At 46.3% G+C, this 25,232-nt stretch overlaps 1 protein-coding gene across 4 annotated transcripts in view; it reads left to right on the top strand.

Moving 5' to 3' along the window:
• LOC106583614 (histone deacetylase 7) overlaps positions 1 to 25,232 on the top strand; it is a 98,621-nt gene that overhangs the window by 53,794 nt on the left and 19,595 nt on the right. For 3 of the 4 annotated variants that reach the window (XM_045705253.1, XM_014167998.2, XM_045705255.1), the window contains exons 6-18: positions 3,780 to 3,899; positions 4,148 to 4,254; positions 9,333 to 9,579; positions 10,576 to 10,769; positions 10,967 to 11,149; positions 11,854 to 12,091; positions 12,311 to 12,444; positions 14,804 to 14,903; positions 21,943 to 21,992; positions 23,264 to 23,371; positions 23,655 to 23,710; positions 24,592 to 24,679; positions 25,074 to 25,193. In XM_045705253.1, the coding sequence (XP_045561209.1) occupies positions 3,780 to 3,899; positions 4,148 to 4,254; positions 9,333 to 9,579; positions 10,576 to 10,769; positions 10,967 to 11,149; positions 11,854 to 12,091; positions 12,311 to 12,444; positions 14,804 to 14,903; positions 21,943 to 21,992; positions 23,264 to 23,371; positions 23,655 to 23,710; positions 24,592 to 24,679; positions 25,074 to 25,193 (1,745 nt within the window). The remainder of the gene's footprint in view (positions 1 to 3,779; positions 3,900 to 4,147; positions 4,255 to 9,332; positions 9,580 to 10,575; positions 10,770 to 10,966; positions 11,150 to 11,853; positions 12,092 to 12,310; positions 12,445 to 14,803; positions 14,904 to 21,942; positions 21,993 to 23,263; positions 23,372 to 23,654; positions 23,711 to 24,591; positions 24,680 to 25,073; positions 25,194 to 25,232) is intronic. The other variant, XM_045705254.1, reaches the window with a different exon arrangement.

Consider the following 25,232-nt stretch of genomic DNA (forward strand, 5'->3'; position numbering starts at 1 on the left):
ACATAGTGTGTATGTCATTTTCCGCTTAGAGGAAAACAGTGCTGACGCGGGCAGCCGCCGCTCACGAGGACTGTGAGCTCTCGTTCTCCGTGGCCGACTTGAGTAAGACATTTAAGTGTGTTAATCTTAGCAAGGCCCAGACGGCATCCCAAGCCGGGACCTCAGAGGATGTGCAGACCAGCTGGCTGGAGTGTTAATGGGCATATTCAATCTCTCCCGATCCCAGTCTGTTGTCCACACTTGCTTCAAGATGTCCACCACTTTTCCTGTACCCAAGAAAGCGAAGGTAACTGAACTAAATTACTATCGTCCCGTAGCACTCACTTCTGTCATCATTAAGTGCTTTTCGCATACTGCCCCAACAGATCCACTGATGATGCTATCTCTATTGCACTCCACACTGCCCTCTCCCACCTGGAACAACTATGTGAGAATGATGTTCATTGACTACAGCGCAGCGTTCAACACCATAGCGCCCTCCAAACTCATCACTAAGCTAAGGACCCTGGGACTGAACTCTTTCCTCCGAAACTGGATCCTGGACTTCCTGACGGGTCGCCCCCAGGTGGTTGTGGTTGGCAACAACATCTCCGCCACACTGACCATCAACACGGGGCTCCTCAGGGGTGCTTGCTTAGTTCCCTCCTGTACTGCCTGTTTACCCACGACTCTGTGTCCGCCACCATCATTAAGTTTACTGACGACACAACAGTGGTAGGCCTGATCACTAACGATGATGAGACAGCCTATAGGGAGGAGTTCAGAGACCTGGCAGTGTGGTGCCAGGACAACAACCTCTCCCTCAATGACAGCAAGACAAAGGAGCTGATCGTGGACTACAGGAAACGGAGTGTAGACCACGCCCCCATTCACATCGACGGAGCTGTAGTGGAGAGGGTCGAGAGCGTCCTCTGTGTCCACATCACTAAGGATCTATCATGGTCCACACACACCAACACAGTCATGAAGAGGGCACAAAAACGCCTATTCCCCGTCAGGATGCTGAAAAGATTTTGCATGGGCCCTCAGAACCTCAAAAAGTTCTACAGCTGAACCATTGAGAGCATCATGACTGGCTGCATCCCCGCCTGGTATGGCAACTGCTTGGCATCCAACCGTAAGGTGCTACAGAGGGTACTGGAATAGGGAGAGATTGAATATGCCCATTAACACTCCAGCCAGCTGGTCTGCACATCCTCTGAGGTCCGGGCTTGGGATGCCGCACGGCCCAGTCCATAACTTGGGTCGAGCTCCCTGCCGACCAGGATCTCTATACCAGGCGGTTTCAGAGGAATGCCCTAAAAATGGTCAGACTCCAGCCATCCAAGTCATAGACTGTTCTCTCTGCTACCGCATGGCAATTGCCAACAGGACCCTGAACAACTTCTACCCTCAAGCCATAAGCCTGCTAAATATACTGAACAAAAATATAAATGCTACATGCAACAATTTTAAAGATTTTGCTGAATTACAGTTCATATACAGTGAGGGAAAAAAGTATTTGATCCCCTGCTGATTTTTTACGTTTGCCCACTGACAAAGAAATGATCAGTCTATAATTTTTATGGTAGGTTTATTTGAACAGGGAGAGACAGAATAACAACAAAAATCCAGAAAAACGCATGTCAAAAATGTTATAAATTGATTTGCATTTTAATTAGGGAAATAAGTATTTGACCCCTCTGCAAAACATGACTTAGTACTTGGTGGCAAAACCCTTGTTGGCAATCACAGAGGTCAGACATTTCTTGTAGTTGGCCACCAGGTTTGCACACATCTCAGGAGGGATTTTGTCCCACTCCTCTTTGCAGATCTTCTCCAAGTCATTAAGGTTCCGAGGCTGACGTTTGGCAACTTGAACCTTCAGCTCCCTCCACAGATTTTCTATGGGATTAAGGTCTGGAGACTGGCTAGGCCACTCCAGGACCTTAATGTGCTTCTTCTTGAGCCACTCCTTTGTTGCCTTGGTCGTGTGTTTTGGGTCATTGTCATGCTGGAATACCCATCCACTACCCATTTTCAATGCCCTGGCTGAGGGAAGGAGGTTCTCACCCAAGATTTGATGGTAAACATGGCCCCGTCCATCATCCCTTTGATGCGGTGAAGTTGTCCTGTCCCCTTAGCAGAAAAACACCCCCAAAGCATAATGTTTCCACCTCCATGTTTGATGGTGGGGATGGTGTTCTTGGGGTCATAGGCAGCATTCCTCCTCCTCCAAACACGGCGAGTTGAGTTGATGCCAAAGAGCTCCATTTTGGTCTCATCTGACCACAACACTTTCACCCAGTTGTCCTCTGAATCATTCAGATGTTTATTGGCAAACTTCAGACGGGCATGTATATATGCTTTCTTGAGCAGGGGGACCTTGCGGGCGCTGCAGGATTTCAGTCCTTCATGGCGTAGTGTGTTACCAATTGTTTTCTTGGTGACTATGGTCCCAGCTGCCTTGAGATCATTGACAAGATCCTCCCGTGTAGTTCTGGGCTGATTCTTCACCGTTCTCATGGTCATTGCAACTCCACGAGGAGAGATCTTGCATGGAGCCACAGGCCGAGGGAGATTGACTGTTCTTTATTGTTTCTTCCATTTGCGAATAATCGCACCAACTGTTGTCACCTTCTCACCAAGCTGCTTGGCGATGGTCTTGTAGCCCATTCCATCCTTGTGTAGGTCTACAATCTTGTCCCTGACATCCTTGGAGAGCTCTTTTGGTCTTGGCCATGGTGGAGAGTTTGGAATCTGATTGACTGATTGCTTCTGTGGACAGGTGTCTTTTATACAGGTAACAAACTGAGATTAGGAGCACTCCCTTTAAGAGTGTGCTCCTAATCTCAGCTCGTTACCTGTATAAAAGACACCTGGGATCCAGAAATCTTTCTGATTGAGAGGGGGTCAAATACTTATATCCCTCATTAAAATGCAAATCAATTTATAACATTTTTGACATGCGTTTTTCTGGATTGTTTTGCTGTTATTCTGTCTCTCACTGTTCAAATAAACCTACCATTAAAATTATAGACTGATCATTTCTTTGTCAGTGGGCAAATGTACAAAATCAGCAGGGGATAAAATACTTTTTTCCCTCACTTTAAGCATTTCACTGTTAGTCTACACCTGTTGTTTATGAAGCATGTGACTATAATACAATTAGATTTGATTAGACGTGATCAGTTGCAAAGATAGTAGGCGTTCCCTCTTTCCATTTCTATGAGTAAGGACTACAGTACTAAGGAGTGGTTCCTACTAACTGTACACTATGTCACCTGAAGTTCAATTACAATGCCATTATTTACCTGTATTACCCTAGCAGCATTGGTCATTTGGCAGCTACACACCCCTCAGTCATCTGGGTCTTTTGTCTGGGCCAAGCCGCTCTCTGATTGATCATGTAGTTAAGCCTATTGTGCTAGTTGCCAAAATAAACATGAAACTTTAGTTTTTTGTTCTGCCGTGCTGTTGAAGAGCTTTGATAGGGTTTTGTTATGTACTGTAGAGGATTTATGATAAGATAGCACATTATGGATCTGTAGCCATTTTGATTTGCCTATAATGATTGTGCTCAGCTTTTATGCATTCAGCTCACTGTTTTATTGTACACTGTCTAAGGATGTGTTAGAGAAATGTCCTGAATTGGCCAAACTATTAACATCCATTTGTATGTTGTGTCTGTGTGTACGTGTGCATGTGTGCGTGTGTGTGTATGGTATGTGTGTGCTCGCGTGTGTGTTTGTGTGTATGTGGGTGCATGTGTTTGCTTGTGTGCGTGTGTGTGTGTTCAGCTTCTGATCCCCTCCTGAAGGTGAGAAGTAAACAGAAGCACATCAACTCCAGACAGAACCCTCTCCAACGCAAGACCAACGCCCGGCCCACAGTCAAGCCCAGAATGCCGGATACTCTGGGTACTCCTGCCTTGTTGTGTCCACTGTCTATCAAAAAAGCCTCTCATGTTATTTTCTCTTAGTCTTCCTCCTTCCTGATGCTGTACAGCCCCAGCCGTTTTGCACCAGCCTAGCACTAACATACCTGGGTTGTATTCATTAGTGAGCACAGTAGAAAAAGTAACAAGTGTTTCTTATTGGCCAAGTTCAGGTACACACACAGTTCAATGTATTATCCTGATTGGCTGTCCCTCTCTTGCGTCCTGCAGACTCCTCCCCCAGCAGCAGTACAAGTAGCACTCCAGTGTCTGGGTGCAGCTCGCCCAATGACAGCCTTCTCTCGGACAGCCCACTTACTACCGGACTAACCCACGTGGTGAGCCCCTCTCAATCCCCCTCTCTCCTCCCACTACAATATACTCCTCCCACTGCCCTCTCTCCTCCCACCCCTCTCTCTCCTCCCACTACACTATACTCCTCCCACTGCCCTCTCTCCTCCCACCCCCCTCTCTCCTCCCACTACACTATACTCCTCCCACTGCCCTCTCTCCTCCCACCCCCCTTCTCTCCTCCCACCCCCTCTCTCCTCCCACCCCTCTCTCTCCTCCCACTACACTATACTCCTCCCACTGCCCTCTCTCCTCCCACTTCACTATACTCCTCCCACTGCCCTCTCTCCTCCCACCCCCTTCTATCCTCCTACCCTCCTCTCTCCTCCCACTACACTATACTCCTCCCACCGCCCTCTCTCCTCCCACCCCCTTCTCTCCTTCCACCCCCCTCTCTCCTCCCATCCCCTCTCTCCTCCCACCACACTATACTCCTCCCAACCCCTTCTCTCCTCCCATCCCCTCTCTCCTCCCACCACACTATACTCCTCCCACCCCCTTCTCTCCTCCCAACCCCTCTCTCCCCCACCCCTTCTCACCTCCCACCACACTATATTCCTCCCACCCCCCTCTCTCTTCCCACCACACTATGCTCCTCCCACCCCCCTCTCTCCTCCCACCCCCCTCTCTCCTCCCACCACCTTCTCTCCTCCCACCACATTATACTCCTCCCACCCCCCTCTCTCCTCCCAACCCCCTCTCTCCTCCCACCCCCCTTTCTCCTCCCACCACCTTCTCTCCTCCCACCACCCTATACTCCTCCCACCCCCCTCTCTCCTCCCACCACCACCTCTCCTCCCACCACCTTCTCTCCTCCCACCACCCTTTACTCCTCCCACCCCTCTCTCCTCCCACCACCTTCTCTCCTCCCACCCCCTCTCTCCTCCCACCACCTTCTCTCCCCTCCCACCACCTCTCCTCCCACCACCTTTTACTCCTCCCACCCCCTCTCTCCTCCCACCCCCTCTCTCCTCCCACCACCTCTCCTCCCACCCCCTCTCTCCTCCCACCACCTCTCCTCTCACCACCTCTCCTCCCACCCCCTCTCTCCTCCCACCACCTCTCCTCCCACCCCCTCTCTCCTCCCACCACCTCTCCTCCAACCCCCTCTCTCCTCCCACCACCTCTCCTCCCACCCCCTCTCCTCCCACCACCTCTCCTCCCACCCCCTCTCTCCTCCCACCCCCACTCTCCTTTTTTGTGTATAATATATGTATGCACAGTGCCTTGAGAAAGTATTTGCACCCTTTGACTTTTCCACGTTTTGTTGTGTTAAAAAGTGGGATAAAAATAGTTTTTTTTTTGTGAAGGACCTACACATAATACTCTGCCAGGTCGAAGTGGAAGAAGAATTCAAAAATTTGGGGGGGAATTAATGGAAAATAAAAACGTATATATTTTTATTAGATTATCAGTGTTCAATCCCCTGTGTTAGAATCACCTTTGGCAGCCTTTGGCAGTGATTACAGCTGTGAGTCTTTCTGGGTAAGTCTGAGATTTGCAAACCTGGATTGTACAATATTTTTTTAAAATTCTCAAGCTCTGTCAAGTTGGTCTTTGATTATTGCTAGACAACCATTTTCAAGTCTTGCCATAGATTTTAAAGTCGATTTAAGTCAAAACTGTAACTAGGCAACATTCAATGTCGTCTTGGTAAGAAACTCCAGTGTATATTTGGCCTAATGTTTTAGGTTATTGTCCTGTTGAAAGGTGGATTTGTCTTCCAGTGTCAGCAGACTGAACCAGGTTTTCCTGTAGGACTTTACCTGTGTTTAGCTCTATTCCTTTTCTTTTTATCCTAAAAAACTCCTCAGTCCTGAACGATTGCAAGCATACCTATAATATGATGCAGCCACCACCATGCTTGAAAATATGAAGAGTGGTACTCAGTGATGTGTTGTGTTGGATTTGCCCCAAACATAACGATTTGTATTCAGGACAAACAGTTCATTTCTTTGCACATTACTTTGCTGCTACAACAGCCTCCACTCTTCTGGGAAGGCTTTCCACAATGTTGGAACATTGCTGCAGGGACTTGCTTCTGTTCTGCCACAAGAGCATTAGTGAGGTTGGGCCTTGATTTAAGCCGATTAGGCCTGGCTCGCAGTCGGCGTTCCAATTCATCATAAAGGTGATTGATAGGGTTGAGGTCAGGGCTCTGTGCAGGCCAGCCAAGTTCTTCCACACCGATCTCGACAAACCATTTCTGTATGGACCTCGCTTTGTGCACGGGGGCATTGTCATGCTGAAACAGGAAAGGGCCTTCCACAAACTGTTGCCACAAATTTGGAAGCACAGAATCATCTACAATGTCATTGTATGCTGTAGCGTTAAGATTTCCCTTCATTGGAACTAAGGGGCGTAGCCCGAACTTTACAAAAAGGCCCTTCCCTTGTAGTTTGGAGTTCAGTTCATTCATGAGGGCCATGATGTCTACAGTGAAGGCAAAATCAGCCAACCATTCTTTATCTTGCAGTTGAGGGAAATCAACATATTTTACTTTCATTTGCAAAAACTCATCAATCTCCAAATTCAGGTCCCACACCCTTTTAAGCTCCTTCCCGAAACACAGCCATCTCACGTTTGTGTGGTAGGAGAGATCTGCATGATCCGACTCTGTCTTCCAACAGTGAGACAAACTGCCTGTGGTTTAAGATTTTGCTCTTATGAAGTTTACAACTTTAGTGACTGTATCCACAACAGGCTCATTTTCAGAACACGTTTACAGAGCACCACCTGATGAATAATGCAATGCAGGAAAATCATTTTCTGCTCTGGGTTCAGCTCAGCTACTTGATCTTGCATCCTTTTCAAAAGGCCAATGTTTTTTCCTGTCAAGTTTGGGCACCCATCAGTGGTCACACTGGATATATTTTTAAAACTCAGTCCCAGCTTTGCCACACATTTATTACCCTCCTCCAATCAATCTTTCCCTGTGGTTGTGCTCTTCATTTACTGCACTGAATCAAGCTCCTCTGTAATTTCAAAGTCTGGGGTTTTGCCTCGTAAGAATATCAACAACTGCGCCGTGTCACGTGCATCACTGCTCTCACCCAGGGCCAAGGAGAAATAGCTGAAATCTTTTACCTTGTCTTTCAACTGTTGTTCCATATTCTCTGCAATGTCCTCATCACGCCGTGTCACTGTTCGTCTAGACAGGGAAACATTTTCAAACAGCTCTTCCCTCTCCGCAAAGTATTTCTGCAGAGTCAATTAAAAATGCTTTAATGAATTCGCCCTCAGCGAATGGTTTGCTATGTTTAGCAATTTTGTGGGACAGTACATAGCTAGCTCTCGCAATTCCATCATTTGCTGAATGCAGTTTTGTGAAAAGTCCTTGCTGCTTTTGCAACTGAGAAAGCCACTCTTTAGATGCCCATGCTCACCGCTCAGAAGACATATTCCTATTTTTCTCTGCATGCTTCGTCTGGAAGTGTCGGGACAAGTTGTAGTCTTTCAAGACAGTGATGCTCTCTTTGCACACAAAGCACACAGCTTTCCCTGATACCTCAATAAAGAAATATTTCGATGTCCACTCTTTCTGGAACACCCTACATTCATTGTCTATTTTCCTTTTCTTTGAAATCTTTGAAAAACTATTTTTTGCACAATTTCTAGCTAGCTACTATTTGTAACTGTGACGTGTGTATCTCAAATTCTTTATGTGATCTGAGCATGATTCCACGGGCCGTACTGAATCAGGTCGCGGGCCGCACACAGCCCCCGGGCCGGCCTTTGCCCTGGTCTCGTCCCATCGCTGCAGCTCCTGTACGGACTCGGGACAGTTGAAGGTTGAGAGCCATGCTTCCTCTGAAACACGACCCCGCCAAGCCGCACTGCTTCTTGACACACTGCTCGCTTAACCCGGAAACCGGCTGCACCAATGTGTTAGAGGAAACACCATACAGCTGGCGACCGAAGTCAGCATGCCGCCACAAGGAGTTGCAAGAGCGCGATGGGACAAGGACATCCAAGCCGGCCAAACCCTCCCCTAACCCTGACGACACTGGGCCAATTGTGCGCCGCCTCATGGGTCTCCCAGTCGCAGCTGGGAGAGCCGGGAGGAGAGAGGGGGGGTAGGAGGAGGGAGGGTGGTGGGAGGAGGGAAGGTGGTGGGTGACACAGCCTGGGATCAAACCCGGATCTGTAGTGATGCCTCTAGCACTGCGATGCAGTGACTTAGACCGCTGTGCCACTCGGGAGGCCCTCCTCCATCAAACTTTACAGTTGCCACTATGCATTCTCCAAACCCAGATTCGTCCGTCGTACTGCCAGATGGTGAAGCATGATTCGTCACTCCAGAGAACGTATTTCCACTGCTCCAGAGCACAATGGTGGCGAGCTTTACACCACTCCAGCCGACACTTGGCATTGCACATGGTGATCTTAGGCTTGTGAACCCATTTCATGAAGCTCCCAATAAACAGTTATTTTGCTGACATTGCTCCCAGAGGCAGTTTGGAACTCGGTATTGAGTGTTGCAACCGAGGACAGACGATTTGGAGATTGCATGGCTGTGTGCTCTATGTTATACACCTGTCAGCAACGGGTGTGGCTGAAATAGCTGAATCCACTAATTCGAAGTGGTATCCACATACTTTTGTATTTAGTATATGTTTTAATTGAATAAGGGCTGATTGAATAACATGGCAGTGGTGTACAGTTGTCCATCTCTCTCTCTCTCTCTTCAACAGGCCTGTTTAAAACATTTGGCCACCTGGCTGTACTGTACTGTACCATTAATATTAGATTAGTGTTCAACTGATGTGTCCTTTTCAGTTTCCCAAGAATATTTTTCACCACTCAGATTTCAGCAAACTGATGCTTTTTTCTGCGCTTACACTTATACTAAAGGAATGAAACAGTCAATCTATTCTAACAGACATTGAAACCTTGAGGACTGAACTTTGATACCTCAGCAGTTATTAATTGAGTGCACACTACCTACAGAAATTGAATGAAGTTTAAATGACTATTGTTGTTTGAGTTAACACTACTCAATTTATTTAGTGTGTTTAGCAGTTATGTTTGAATGTTTTGTGTTTTCCGGACCTCCCTCCCTCAGGCTCAGAGGTTGCTACTCCAGGATGGTACGCTGGCCCACTTCATGGTGCCCTGCTCCACCGCCCTGCCAAGCATCAGCACCGGGCTTCCCGGCCATGGTGACAGGGAAACGGGTAGTCATCAGAGGGTGGCCAGGGTACTGCCCCAGGTCTACCTGCCCATGGAGAGACACAGTGCTGCCCACCATCACCTCCAGCCCATGTTCATCCTGGAGCCCTCAGGACTGCTGCATACACAGCTAGTCACTGGTGAGACACACAGATATACATACACGCACACACACACCTGTAGTCATCCTGGAGCCTTCAGGACTGCTGCATGCACAGCTAATCAAACACACATAGAGCGACACTGCCCTCTATTGACCATTTGACTGAATGCCACTTACTTCATCCACTAATCCACTGATCTATTTCCTGGTTACCCAGACTCATCAAACTGATCTATTTCCTGGTTACCCAGACTCATCAAACTGATCTATTTCCTGGTTACCCAGACTCATCAAACTGATCTATTTCCTGGTTACCCAGACTCATCAAACTGATCTATTTCCTGGTTACCCAGACTCATCAAAGCCTAGTAGTTAGCGCGTTGGGCCAGTAACCGAGAGGTTGCTGGATCGAATCCCTGAGCTGACAAAGTAAAAATATCTCATTCTGCCCCTGAACAATCAATCAATCAAATATATTTATAAAGACCTTCTTACATCAGCTTATGTCACAAAGTGCTGTACAGAAACCCAGCCTAAATCCCCAAACAGCAAGCAATGTGGGTGTACAAGGCAGTTAACCCACTGTTCCCCGGTAGGCCGTCATTGTAAATAAGAATTTGTTCTTAACTGACTTGCCTAGATAAATAAAAAACATTTCCATAACAGTCTACTTCCTCTCTGGTCAAGAGATAACATCCATTTTCTTATTTTTTTTGTCAAACATGATGATCCTGATGTCTCTCTCTCTCTCTCTCTCTCTCTCTCTCTCTCTCTCTCTCTCTCTCTCTCTCTCTCTCTCTCTCTCTCTCTCCCCTTCTCTCTTGCTCTCTCTCCCCCCTTCCCTCTCCCTCCCTCTTTCTCTCTTTCTCTCTCTCGTTCTCTCTCTCTCTCCCCTTTTCTCTCTCTCCCTCCCTCCCTCCCTCTCTCTCTTTCGCTCTCTCTCTCTCTCTCTCTCTCTCTCTCTCTCTCTGTCTCCCTGTATCCCTCTCTCTTCCCCTTCACTTTCTCCCTTCCCACCTCTTTCTTCCTCCAGTGCGAGGTCTGAACCCAGGCCTTATCCAGTACCCCTCCTCCAGACTGGAAGGCCTGGCCACGTTGGGCCCCCACAGGCCCCTGGGTCGGACCCGGTCTGAGCCCCCACTGCCCTCTCATCAGCAGCACCAGCTACTGCAGCAGAACCACAATCTGCTGCTGGAGAGACTCAAACAGAACACACACCTGGACCAGGTGAGAGGGAGCACAGATTGGACACACTCACACAGCTTGGAAATTGTCGAGCAACATGCGCATGTGCACGCACACACACACACACACACACACACACACACACACACACACACACACACACATACATATATCTAGATACTGCATAATAGTACTAATGAGACATGAAGACGAAGAGTGAAGACTGACGCTGTGAGAAGCCTCGTCTCACACAGATCCCCTCGGAGGACACGGACCCAGAGGAGACCAGGTCAGGGGAGTGGGATGGATACCAGAGAAGTAGAAAGAGTGGAACCAGCAGCTCTGAGTCAATGTGGGACACAGAGTCCTCACGAGACAGCCATGGGGAACATATCAGGAAATACACACCTCTGATGAATCAGGTACACGTTCTCACGCACGCACGCACGCACGCACACACACACACACACACACACGCATCAGAGGACTATAGGAGGACAGGCTCATTGTAATGGCTGTAATGGAATGAATTGAACGGTATCAAACACATAAAAGATATGGAAACCACGTTTGACTATGTTCCATTTAGTCCATTCCGCCATTACATTGAGCCCATCCTCCTATAGCTTCACCCACCAGCCTCCTCTGATATGCATGCATGCGCGCGCACACACACTCACAACACACATGAAGAGCTACCTAGGTCATACAGAAAAGTATTCAATTAGTCCCACTCCCAACTACAGCTTCAGTTCAGACCAACTGTTCTGCCCACCAATAGAGGGCACCATAGAACCACAGCTCAATAGCTCAGCTCTTAGTTGCCTGTTTTATGTCATTGCTAAAGTAATGGGTAAACAAATAAACAAAATAATTATACTTCTACTCATCTTTTTTCTCTCACTCTCTCTCCGTTCTCACGTTCCTCTCCCTTTCTCCCTCCATTCCTCCCCTTTTCTCCCTCTATTCCTCTCCCTTTCTCCCTCCATTCCTCCCCTTTTCTCCCTCTATTCCTCTCCCTTTCTCCCTCCATTCCTCTCCCTTTCTCCCTCCCTCTTGTCCCCCCTTTTCTTTCCCCATCTTCCCCACTCTCTCTCTTTCCCTCCCTCCCTCCCTCCCCTTCCAGTCATTCCATTGGGAGCAGTCCAGGGACCTTCAGGTCCTGACAGAAAGGCGCAGACAGGTGACCTACCTGGACCCCCTGGGTGTGCCTGTGGTTCTTGGCCCTTCCCACCGCCCCCTTGGCCGCGCAAAGTCCTCCCCTGCCTCCACCTCTCTTCCCCCTCCTCCACAGCCCACAGACACCCCGCTGTCTCTGGCCAGCACTGGTCCGGAGACCCCCACCAAGCTACGATTCACCACTGGTGAGAAAGACTTGGGGAGTGCTGTACACAATGCTTTATGTTGTATCACATGGTCAGTTTACTATATATTCAGCTCTATGTCCCGTCTATAGAATGACATATTATAACTTAATTTAATAGGATCGCTGACTGGCTGGTTATCTGGCTAGCTGGCTGGCTGTCTTTACCTATTTCATATGGTATCTAAACCACAGCGTGTGTGTGTGTGTGTGTGTGTAGGTCTGGTGTATGACTCTCAGATGCTAAAGCACCAGTGCACCTGTGGCGACAACAGCCGACACCCAGAGCATGCTGGGAGAATCCAGAGCATCTGGTCCAGATTGCAAGAAAGAGGCCTCAGGAACCAGTGTGAGGTGTGTGTGTGTATATATATATACAGTATCTCACAAAAGTGAGTACACCCCTCACATTTTTGTAAATATTTGAGTATATCTTTTCATGTGACAACACTGAAGAAATGACACTTTGCTACAATGTAAAGTAGTGAGTGTACAGATTGTATAACAGTGTAAATTTGCTGTCCCCTCAAAATAACACAACACACAGCCATTAATGTCTAAACCGCTGGCAACAACTGAAAAATATCCATATTGGGCCCAAAGTGTCAATATTTTGTGTGGCCACCATCATTTTCCAGCACTGCCTTAACCCTCTTGGGCATGGAGTTCACCAGAGCTTCACAGGTTGCCACTGGAGTCCTCTTCCACTCCTCCATGACGACATCACGGAGCTGGTGGATGTTAGAGACCTTGCACTCCTCCACCTTCCGTTTGAGGATGCCCCACAGATGCTCAGTAGGGTTTAGGTCTGGAGACATGCTTGGCCAGTCCATCACCTTTACCCTCAGCTTCTTTAGCAAGGCAGTGGTCGTCTTGGAGGTGTGTTTGGGGTCGTTATCATGTTGGAATACTGCCCTGCGGCCCAGTCTCCGAAGGGAGGGGATCATGCTCTGCTTCAGTATGTCACAGTACATGTTGGCATTCATGGTTCCCTCAATGAACTGTAGCTCCCCAGTGCCGGCAGCACTCATGCAGCCCCAGACCATGACACTCCCACCACCATGCTTGACTGTCGGCAAGACACACTTGTCTTTGTACTCCTCACCTGGTTGCCACCACACACGCTTGACACAATCTGAACCAAATAAGTTTATCTTGGTCTCATCAGACCACAGGACATGGTTCCAGTAATCCATGTCCTTAGTCTGCTTGTCTTCAGCAAACTGTTTGCGGGCTTTCTTGTGCATCATCTTTAGACAGCCATGCAAACCAATTTGATGCAGTGTGCAGCGTATGGTCTGAGCACTGACAGGCTGACCCCCCACCCCTTCAACCTCTGCAGCAATGCTGGCAGCACTCATACGTCTATTTCCCAAAGACAACCTCTGGATATGACGCTGAGCATGTGCACTCAACTTCTTTGGTCGACCATGGCGAGGCCTGTTCTGAGTGGAACCTGTCCTGTTAAACCGCTGTATGGTCTTGGCCACCGTGCTGCAGCTCAGTTTCAGGGTCTTGGCAATCTTCTTATAGCCCAGGCCATCTTTATGTAGAGCAACAATTCTTTTTTTCAGATCCTCAGAGAGTTCTTTGCCATGAGGTGCCATGTTGAACTTCCAGTGACCAGTCAGTATGAGGGAGTGTGAGAGCGATGACACCAAATTTAACACACCTGCTCCCCATTCACACCTGAGACCTTGTAACACTAACGAGTCACATGACACCGGGGAGGGAAAATGGCTAATTGGGCGCAATTTGGACATTTTCACTTAGGGGTGTACTCACTTTTGTTGCCAGCGGTTTAGACATTAATGGCTGTGTGTTGAGTTATTTTGAGGGGACAGCAAATTTACACTATTATACAAGCGGTACACTCACTACTTTACATTGTAGCAAAGTGTCATTTCTTCAGTGTTGTCACATGAAAAGATATACTCAAATATTTACAAAAATGTGAGGGGTGTACTCACTTTTGTGAGATACTGTATATAGATATATAGTGTTTGTGTGTTATATTATAATACATTATACCAGTGTTTCTCAACTTCTGATCTGTGGACCGGTGCCGGTCCCTGAGATGGTTTACTGGCACCTAATCTAGGAAACCCATAACTAGAATCTGGCCTAATTGTGTCATCGCATGAAGAAAAAAAAGATACTAAAACGAGGAGCGGAAGCAGGGCGGTAGCTCCACCCTTCTCTCGCTACAAGACTCAGGCAAGTCTATGGGCCAAATGTTCCTTCCCCTTCCGAATTTCGAAAAATGCGCACGCTAAATCGTGATTTGTTCAAATAACCAGTGAGGAAAAAACCTGCACACCGGAACAACTGTTAGATAGTTGTCGCATCCCACAGTCTTCTGACAGATGTTACGATACTATTTATGTGTCCACGAGAGATAAACTGACACTTAGTAAACGCTACAGTGCTACTTTGTTCAAAGATGATTCGCCAATTTCTAACGTCTACTATGATCACTACTGTCACTTAGAGTTAAGCTAACATTGCAGCTCCCTCTACCCTGACCAACTGTGTGAGTATCTGTTATTTCATGTGTGTGTGTGTGTGTGTGTGTGTGTGCACCACAGTCAGTTGAGTGGTGTGTGTGAGCGTGTGCGTGCAGGTGTGTGTGCGTGCGTCCATCCATGTGTGTATGTATGTGTGTGTGTGTTAACAATACATTTTAATGAAGCGTGTGTGTTTGCTGCTGTAGTGTATCCGTAGCAGGAAGGCCTCTCTGGAGGAGCTTCAGTCTGTCCACTCCGAGAAGCACATCCTGCTGTATGGCACCAACCCACTCAAATTGGACAACCGTAAGCTGGCTGGTGTGACACACACACACACACATCTTCACACAGACACACACTCAGTCTCTGTCTTTCTCTCTCTCTCTCACACACACACACACACACACACACACACACACACACACACACACATCTTCACTCAGACACACACTCAGTCTCTATCTTTCTCTCTCTCACACACACACACACACACTCATCTTCACTCACTCACACATACAGTACACACACTCAAATCAACACAGCTCTGATGCACTTCATTGTCAAACACTCACACTCACTTGGGCAATAGGCAAACATCTGTATTTTTGCCCACTCAAAATCACATACATGGACCTATACACCTGCATGGATCATTTGTGACCGACTGCCTCGATTTGGTCTTATGTAGCAACATTTTAAATGCTGTTTTTTACTTTGGATAAAAGTAGAGACTCAGTAAACAACCAAAGACTTCAAAACTAAAAGTGGTAAAAGTAGTAGCCTACAATAAGGACAAACCCCAAGTAAAAATATACTTTATCTAGTCGGCCTATATCCTAATCTGACTTTGGTACAGGTCATGTTATTCTTCACATTACCGTCTCTGGTAAACACACACTATATCAAATAAAATCTAAGTTTATTTGTCACATGAACAGGATACGGAAGATGTAAATGGTACAGTGAAATGGTTACTTGCATATTTGCATAGTAGCAATATAAAAAACAGAAAGTGTCCAGATAAAAATATTGTATAATTATCAAATCAAATCAAATTTATTTTTATATAGCCCTTCGTACATCAGCTGATATTCTCAAAGTGCTGTACAGAAACCCAGCCTAAAACCCCAAACAGCAAGCAAAGCATGTGAAAGAAGCACGGTGGCTAGGAAAAACTCCCTAGGAAAAACTCCCTAGAAAGGCCAAAAACCTAGGAAGAAACCTAGAGAGGAACCAGGCTATGAGGGGTGGCCAGTCCTCTTCTGGCTGTGCAGGGTGGATATTATAACAGAACATGGTCAAAATGTTAAAATGTTAAAATGTTCATAAATGACCAGCATGGTCAAATAATAATAATCATAGTAGTTGTCGAGGGTGCAACAAGCACGTCCGGTGAACAGGTCAGGGTTCCATAGCCGCAGGCAGAACAGTTGAAACTGGAGCAGCAGCACGGCCAGGTGGACTGGGGACAGCAAGGAGTCATCATACCAGGTAGTCCTGAGGCATGGTCCTAGGGCTCAGGTCCTCCGAGAGAAAGACAGAAAGAGAGAAAGAGAGAATTAGAGAGAGCATATTTAAATACACACAGGACACCGGATAAGACAAGAGAAATACTCCAGATGTTACAGACTGACCCTAGCCCCCCGACACATAAACTACTGCAGCATAAATACTGGAGGCTGAGACAGGAGGGATCAGAAGACACTGTGGCCCCATCCGATGATACCCCCGGACAGGGCCAAACAGGCAGGATATAACCCCACCCACTTTGCCAAAGCACAGCCCCCACACCACTAGAGGGATGTCTCCAACCACCAACTTACCGTCCTAAGACAAGGCCGAGTATAGCCCACAACGATCTCCGCCATGGCACAACCCAAGGGGGGGGGGCGCCAACCCAGACAGGAAGACCACGTCAGTGACTCAATCCACTCAAGTGACGCACCCCTCCCATGGACGGCATGGAAGAACACCAGTAGGCCAGTGAGTCAGCCTCTGTAAAAGGGTTAGAGGCAGAGAATCCCAGTGGAAAGAGGGGCACCGGCAAGGCAGAGACAGCAAGTGCGGTTCGTTGCTCCAGCCTTTCCGTTCACCTTCACACTCCTGGGCCAGACTATACTTAATCATAGGACCTACTGAAGAGATAAGTCTTCAGTAAAGACTTAAAGGTTGAGACTGAGTCTGCGTCTCTCACATTGGTAGGCAGACCATTCCATAAAAATGGAGCTCTATAGGAGAAAGCCCTACCTCCAGCCGTTTGCTTAGAAATTCTAGGGACAATTAGGAGGCCTGCGTCTTGTGACCGTAGCGTACGTGTAGGTATGTACGGCAGGACCAAATCGGAAAGATAGGTAGGAGCAAGCCCATGTAATGCTTTGTAGGTTAGCAGTAAAACCTTGAAATCAGCCCTTGCCTTAACAGGAAGCCAGTGTAGGGAGGCTAACACTGGAGTAATATGATCAAATTTTTTGGTTCTAGTCAGGATTCTAGCAGCCGTATTTAGCACTAACTGAAGTTTATTTAGTGCTTTATCCGGGTAGCCGGAAAGTAGAGCATTGCAGTAGTCCAGCCTAGAAGTAACAAAAGCATGGATTAATTTTTCTGCGTCATTTTTGGACAGAAAATTTCTGATTTTTGCAATGTTACGTAGATGGAAAAAAGCTGTCCTTGAAACAGTCTTGATATGTTCTTCAAAAGAGAGATCAGGGTCCAGAGTAACGCCGAGGTCCTTCACAGTTTTATTTGAGACGACTGTACAACCATCCAGATTAATTGTCAGATTCAACAGAAGATCTCTTTGTTTCTTGGGACCTAGAACAAGCATCTCTGTTTTGTCCGAGTTTAAAAGTAGAAAGTTTGCAGCCATCCACTTCTTTATGTCTGAAACACAGGCTTCTAGCGAGGGCAATTTTGGGGCTTCACCATGTTTCATTGAAATGTACAGCTGTGTGTCGTCTGCATAGCAGTGAAATTTAACATTATGTTTTCGAATGACATCCCCAAGAGGTAAAATATATAGTGAAAACAATAGTGGTCCTAAAACGGAACCTTGAGGAACACCGAAATTTACAATTGATTTGTCAGAGGACAAACCATTCACAGAGACAAACTGATATCTTTCCGACAGATAAGATCTAAACCAGGCCAGAACTTGTCCATGTAGACCAATTTGGGTTTCCAATCTCTCCAAAAGAATGTGGTGATCGATGGTATCAAAAGCGGCACTAAGATCTAGGAGCACGAGGACAGATGCAGAGCCTCGGTCTGACGTCATTAAAAGGTCATTTACCACCTTCACAAGTGCAGTCTCAGTGCTATGATGGGGTCTAAAACCAGACTGAAGCGTTTCGTATACATTGTTTGTCTTCAGGAAGGCAGTCAGTTGCTGTGCAACAGCTTTTTCTAAAATTTTGGAGAGGAATGGAAGATTCGATATAGGCCGATAGTTTTTTATAATTTCTGGATCAAGATTCGGCTTTTTCAAGAGAGGCTTTATTACTGCCACTTTTAGTGAGCTTGGTACACATCCGGTGGATAGAGAGCCGTTTATTATGTTCAACATAGGAGGGCCAAGCACAGGAAGCAGCTCTTTCAGTAGTTTAGTTGGAATAGGGTCCAGTATGCAGCTTGAGGGTTTGGAGGCCATGATTATTTTCATCATTGCGTCAAGAGATATAGTACTAAAACACTTTAGTATCTCCCTTGATCCTAGGTCCTGGCAGAGTTGTGCAGACTCAGGACAATGGAGCTTTGGAGGAATACCCAGATTTAAAGAGGAGTCTGTAATTTGCTTTCTAATGATCATGATCTTTTCCTCAAAGAAGTTCATAAATTTATTACTGCTGAAGTGAAAGCCATCCTCCATTTGCGAAGGCTGCTTTTTAGTTAGCTTTGCGACAGTATCAAAAAGAAATTTCGGATTGTTCTTATTTTCCTCAATTAAGTTGGAAAAATAGGATGATCGAGCAGCAGTAAGGGCTCTTCGATACTGCACGGTACTGTCTTTCCAAGCTAGTCGGAAGACTTCCAGTTTGGTGTGGCGCCATTTCCGTTCCAATTTTCTGGAAGCTTGCTTCAGAGCTCGTGTATTTTCTGTATACCAGGGAGCTAGTTTCTTATGACAGATGTTTTTAGTTTTTAGGGGTGCAACTGCATCTAGGGTATTGCGCAAGGTTAAATTGAGTTCCTCGGTTAGGTGGTTAACTGATTTTTGTCCTCTGACGTCCGTGGGTAGGCAGAGGCAGTCTGGAAGGGCATCAAGGAATCTTTGGGTTGTCTGAGAATTTATAGCACAACTTTTAATGCTCCTTGGTTGGGGTCTGAGCAGATTATTTGTTGCAATTGCAAACGTAATAAAATGGTGGTCCGATAGTCCAGGATTATGAGGAAAAACATTTAGATCCACAACATTTATTCCATGGGACAAAACTAGGTCCAGAGTATGACTGTGGCAGTGAGTAGGTCCAGAGACATGTTGGACAAAACCCACTGAGTTGATGATGGCTCCGAAAGCCTTTTGGAGTGGGTCTGTGGACTTTTCCATGTGAATGTTAAAGTCACCAAAAATTAGAATATTATCTGCTATGACTACAAGATCCGATAGGAATTCAGGGAACTCAGTGAGGAACACTGCATATGGCCCAGGAGGCCTATAAACAGTAGCTATAAAAAGTGAGTGAGTAGGCTGCATAGATTTCATGACTAGAAGCTCAAAAGACGAAAACGTCATTGTTGTTTTTTTTTTTGTAAATTGAAATTTGCTATCGTAAATGTTAGCAACACCTCCGCCTTTGCCGGATGCACGGGGGTATGGTCACTAATGTAACCTGGGGGTGAGGCCTCATTTAACACAGTAAATTCATCAGGCTTAAGCCATGTTTCAGTCAGGCCAATCACATCAAGATTATTATCAGTGATTAGTTCATTGACTAGAACTGCCTTGGAAGTGAGGGATCTAACATTAAGTAACCCAATTTTGAGATGTGAGGTATCACAATCTCTTTCAATAATGGCAGGAATGGAGGAGGTCTTTATACTAGTGAGATTGCTAAAGCGAACACCGCCATTTTTAATTTTGCCCAACCTAGATCGAGGCACAGACACGGTCTCCATGGGGAAAGCTGAGCTGACTACACTGACTGTGCTAGTGGCAGACTCCACTAAGCTGGCAGGCTGGCTAACAGCCTGCTGCCTGGCCTGCACCCTATTTCATTGTGGAGCTAGAGGAGTTAGAGCCCTGTCTATGTTCGTAGATAAGATGAGAGCACCCCTCCAGCTAGGATGGAGTCCGTCACTCCTCAACAGGCCAGGCTTGGTCCTGTTTGTGGGTGAGTCCCAGAAAGAGGGCCAATTATCTACAAATTCTATCTTTTGGGAGGGGCAGAAAACAGTTTTCAACCAGCGATTGAGTTGTGAGACTCTGCTGTAGAGCTCATCACTCCCCCTAACTGGGAGGGGGCCAGAGACAATTAATCGATGCCGACACATCTTTCTAGCTGATTTACACGCTGAAGCTATGTTGCGCTTGGTGACCTCTGACTGTTTCATCCTAACATCGTTGGTGCCGACGTGGATAACAATATCTCTATACTCTCTACACTCGCCAGTTTTAGCTTTAGCCAGCACCGTCTTTAGATTAGCCTTAACGTCGGTAGCCCTGCCCCCTGGTAAACAGTGTATGATCGCTGGATGATTAGTTTTAAGTCTAATACTGCGGGTAATGGAGTCGCCAATGACTAGGGTTTTCAATTTGTCAGAGCTAATGGTGGGAGCCGTCGGCGTCTCAGACCCCACAACGGGAGGAGTAGAGACCAGAGAAGTCTCGGCCTCCGACTCCGACTCGCTTAATGGGGAGAACCGGTTGAAAGTTTCTGTCGGCTGAATAAGCGACACCGGTTGAGCATTCCTACAGCGTTTCCCTCCAGAAGCCATGAGAAAGATGTCCGGCTGCGGGGACCGTGCGAGGGGGTTTATACTAACGTTACTATCTGTACTTACTGGTGGCACAGACGCTGTTTCATCCTTTCCTACACTGAAATTACCCTTGCCTAACGATCGCGTCTGAAGCTGGGCTTGCAGCACAGCTATCCTTGCCGTAAGGCGATCGTTCTCCTGTATATTATAAGTACAACGACTGCAATTAGAAGGCATCATGTTAATGTTACTTAGCTTCGGCTGTTTGAAGTCCTGACGAACCATGTCCAGATAAAACCTCCGGGGTGAAAAAGTTGAATGAAAAAAGTTGAGTGAGGGAAAAAGTAAAAATATACGGTAATGAAAAAGTAAAAAACCGTCAGGTATCAAAGTAAGATCGGCAACAAAAACGCACAGCAGCGTAAACAAGTCTGCAAGTTGTGACCGGAAACACACTGCTGTGCCAACCATAATTATTAGATGATGCTTACCCAGACACACTTGTCTAAACTGATGGGTCATGTGAAAGAAATGCTATAACCCCCCCCTCAGACACATCTGGCCAACCTGATGGGTCGTGGAAACATCTGGCGAAGTGGAGTCTTTTGTTGAGACATGCAGCTAGCTAGCTCTAGCTATCTAAACAATTAACCATAATCCCAACCCATAGCTACAGTACAAACATATTGTAATAGCTAGCCACCATCCATGAAATGCTGTAGAATGAATCTGCAGGTAGCTAAAACTAACCAACTTGATTCAATTACACAGATCGTACACGCAACGTTAGCTAGCGAGCCGGCAAGCTAACATTCGCTAGCTAGCTAACAGTAACTTGCAATGAAAATGACTTTCTGACAAAATGTGAAACCTATAATATCTGAAAATGTAGCTAGACTCTTACCCGTATACATGGATGAACGCTTCACGGCAGACTGGAACCAATTTAACTAAGTAAGATGTCCTGTGTCGTTTCCGTTTTGTTTGTCACTACAGCTTGTTTGGCTCGTTGTGTCAAGTCACGCCGGTTCACACTGGCCGTGTGCAGAAAGTAGTCCATCACAACTTTTTCCCACTGATCTTTGTCGATAGTGCCTGCTAAATCCTGGGCAGCAACGTTGTTTAGAGCAGTAGCAACACTTTTGCCACATTATATCTTTTAAAAAAGCCACGAGAGAAAGGATTATCTACACATACTGAGCTGCTTATGTTATAGACAGAAGCATGCTACATGGCAGACCAATCTGAACTCATCTCTTGGCATGTCCAGCCCATCCATTATCTCAACCAATCCTGGCTAGCGGAAAGGTTCCCATCTTTTTCCATGGCTAAACCAACTAAGCTCTTGATTTAAAAATGTTATTTGTATTTACAGAGGGCATACAAGTGTGTTATTAAAGCATGTTAAAGTTATCTTATCTTTCTCTTGCAGGGATCTTATCTCAAAGGATGTTTGTGATGCTACGATGTGGAGGAGTTGGGGTGAGTTACTCAAAAGTACACACACACACTTACAGTACACAGGCACACAGCTCAACAGACCCTGTAATGCACAATCAACGATTGTGAAATCTTTCCACTTATCTAATCACATTACAAAATGGCAAACATTACATGCTTGATTATGCCTCATTACACAATTAAGCTAATAGGACTACAGATTATGGAGGATGTTGTTGTTGGCAGGGACTTGGTCGAAACGCCAAATAGATATCAAAGACAAAAAAAAGGTGAGAGATGAGAGAGAGAATGAGGGAGAGAGAGGGAGAAAGAGGGAGAGAGAGAGGTGGACTTTATGGACACCAAAGAAGAGGATGAGGCAGGGATGAGTTGAAGAGGAATAAGAGAAAGGGGGGTTAGGAAGAAGTAGGCTTGTATGGTGTTGATAAGGTCCCAGTTGTAAAAGAGAACTAGCCTACCTGGTTAAATAAAGGTGAAATAAAAAATAAAATAAAAAATAAGGAAGGAGGAGATGCAGACATTAAAGAAGACGAAGAGGAGATGAGAGGAGGAGGAAGGAGTTGAGAGAAACAGGGAGAAAATGAAAGTAGAGGAGGAGAGGATGGTTTGTATCAAAGAAAGATAAAATATTTGCAGACACAGAAGAAGAAGATGAAGATGGGATGAGTGGATGAGGAAGAAGATGAGGGGGAATAGGAGGAGGAGAGGAGGAGGAAGGGGCTTTGTATAGTGTTGATAAGGCGCCTGATCTGTCTGGATTTCCGGCTCTTGGCTCCTCTGGTCAGGCACACTGATTGGAACAAGATGGCCAAGACGGTGATAAAAGAAATTCCTCTGATTTCATTGTTCCTTTGTGCCAAACCGCCAGAAATGTGGAGTTTTGAAACATGGAATAACAAAGGGAGAGAGAGAGAGAGAGAGAGAGAGAGAGAGAGGATCTGAGAACAGGAATATTTTACTACCACCTTTACACCAGCAGTAAGTCAATGTTGTGGTGATTAGTGTGGGTAAATGTTACCCTTGCCAAACCCTTCCCCCTGGCTCCCAATACGTCATGATACTCTTCATTTGGTTGGAATAAACAGTAGACTTTGTAATCCAATACTGGAATCTTTCCTACAACCTGTCACAACCTGTCACCTCCCTATTCCAATGGGTGACTTCCTCTTTACCTCATTAGTCTGACACCATTTTCAATCAATGAACTTGTAAATTATACCCATGTTTCTCACTGTGGTTATAATTTTTATCCCGTCCCCTGACGTAACTTCTTGGTTTTGCGTGATTGACAGGTGGACAATGATACGATCTGGAACGAGATGCACACATCAACGGCGTCTCGCTTGGCAGCAGGCAGTGTGACGGAGCTGGCACTCAGGGTGGCACAGGGAGAGCTGAAGGTGAGACCGCCAATCGCTCATTGTCCACCCCCACTTAGTCCTGTCAGAGCCGTAACACAGCTGATCAGAATTGTCAACCCCATAACATACATTAATACACATTGAAGCATAGTCATTTCTCTTCGTGGTTTATTGAATTTATGAATTTCACATGAAATTAGAATTTAATATGGTTATATCAAAACCTTTCAATGTCACCTGTATTTTTACTAATATTAGTGAAATCATAAGATTTAATCAGAGAAAGCCAGTCAGTGTTACAGTTTCTATTCCATCCTCACAGAATGGCTTTGCAGTGGTGAGGCCCCCTGGACATCATGCAGCCCACTCTACCCCCTTGTAAGTACTGCACCACACACACACACACACACACACACACACACACACACACACACACACACACACACACACACACACACACACACACACACACACACACACACACACACACACACACACACACACACACACATGGAAACAGGAGGTCTCTAAAATAATTTCAAAGGGTTCCCTATACATCAAAAGTACCTTTCAGGTGTGTGTTATGTGTGTGTATGGAGTATGTGTGTTACTTGCCCAAGGCTAACAGCAATCTACTTCTACCCGCACTGCTCAATTCATGTCCAGCTTTCAGGACATTGTGCTGTCAGCTTATAGAACCACCTCTAATAGAAGGCATTGGTACGCTTACCACGTGTGTGTGTGTGCTTGTCTGCTTGTGTGCTTGGAAACGCGTGTGTTTGCTTGCGTCTGTGTGTGTGTGTTGGTGTTTGAGTTGACGCGTGCTAGTGTGTGCACTCAGCAGTGCCTGTCAGTAGTTATTTATGTGTCGATAATGACTCTGGAGGAGAAGAGTTGGACAGCAGATATGATCTACAGTTTAGTTCACACTCACCGAGCTTATAGCTCCTGCTGTCAGCACCGCTATTTCCCGTCATTCATACTTTGCAACCCTACCTTCTGGTACTGTCCAACCATACCGTGCCTAAATATGAGTGCATGTTCAGTGAAACAAAGCATGTTTAACCCATTGGCACTAATGTCCTCACATCACCTAGTTTGTGTATACTGAGGCCTTTCACTTTTATGGGCGTCTATGATGTGATTGTGAGAAAATATTCGTAAAAAAGCCTTGACTTTACATTGGGTGTCTATGGTGTCATTATGGGGACATGTTCTCATAAGTCTTCATATGTCCCCATATGTGTGTCTCTCCAAAGGGGTTTCTGCTTCTTCAACTCCGTGGCCATCGCAGCCAAGCAGCTCCAGCACAAACTCAGCGTCAGCAAGATCCTCATTGTGGACTGGGTGAGAGACGGCCGCTGTCACTGGTCCACACATGGGATCTAAACACAGACACACACACGTGCTTACTTTAACACACATATTGACCATAAGCTTGGTGTCAGCATTCACGCTGATCTCTGCTTTCCACATGAGTCAGACCTGCCACGAGTCTGGGCCTAGGCATACAGACACACACACACACACACACACACACACACACACACACACACACACACACACACACACACACACACACACACATACACACACACAACTTATAAGGACAAATAATTGTATGTATTTTAGTGTGCACTGAAGGGGATGATGCAAACATTAAGATCAAGTATTAGACTAGTTTAGTATACTAAAGAATTAAGAGTCTGACTGCCCCTTGACCTTTCTCACCAATGTTCAGGATGTTCACCATGGGAACGGTACCCAGTCGGTCTTCTACAACGACCCCAGCGTGCTGTACATCTCCTTGCATCGCTATGACAACGGCAAATTCTTCCCCGGTAGCGGGGACCCAGCTGAGGTATATTAGGTTGCACTATTCACCACCAGATTGGGTCTG

The sequence above is a fragment of the Salmo salar genome, chromosome ssa22 (assembly GCF_905237065.1).
Source record: "Salmo salar chromosome ssa22, Ssal_v3.1, whole genome shotgun sequence".
Taxonomy (NCBI): domain Eukaryota; kingdom Metazoa; phylum Chordata; class Actinopteri; order Salmoniformes; family Salmonidae; genus Salmo; species Salmo salar.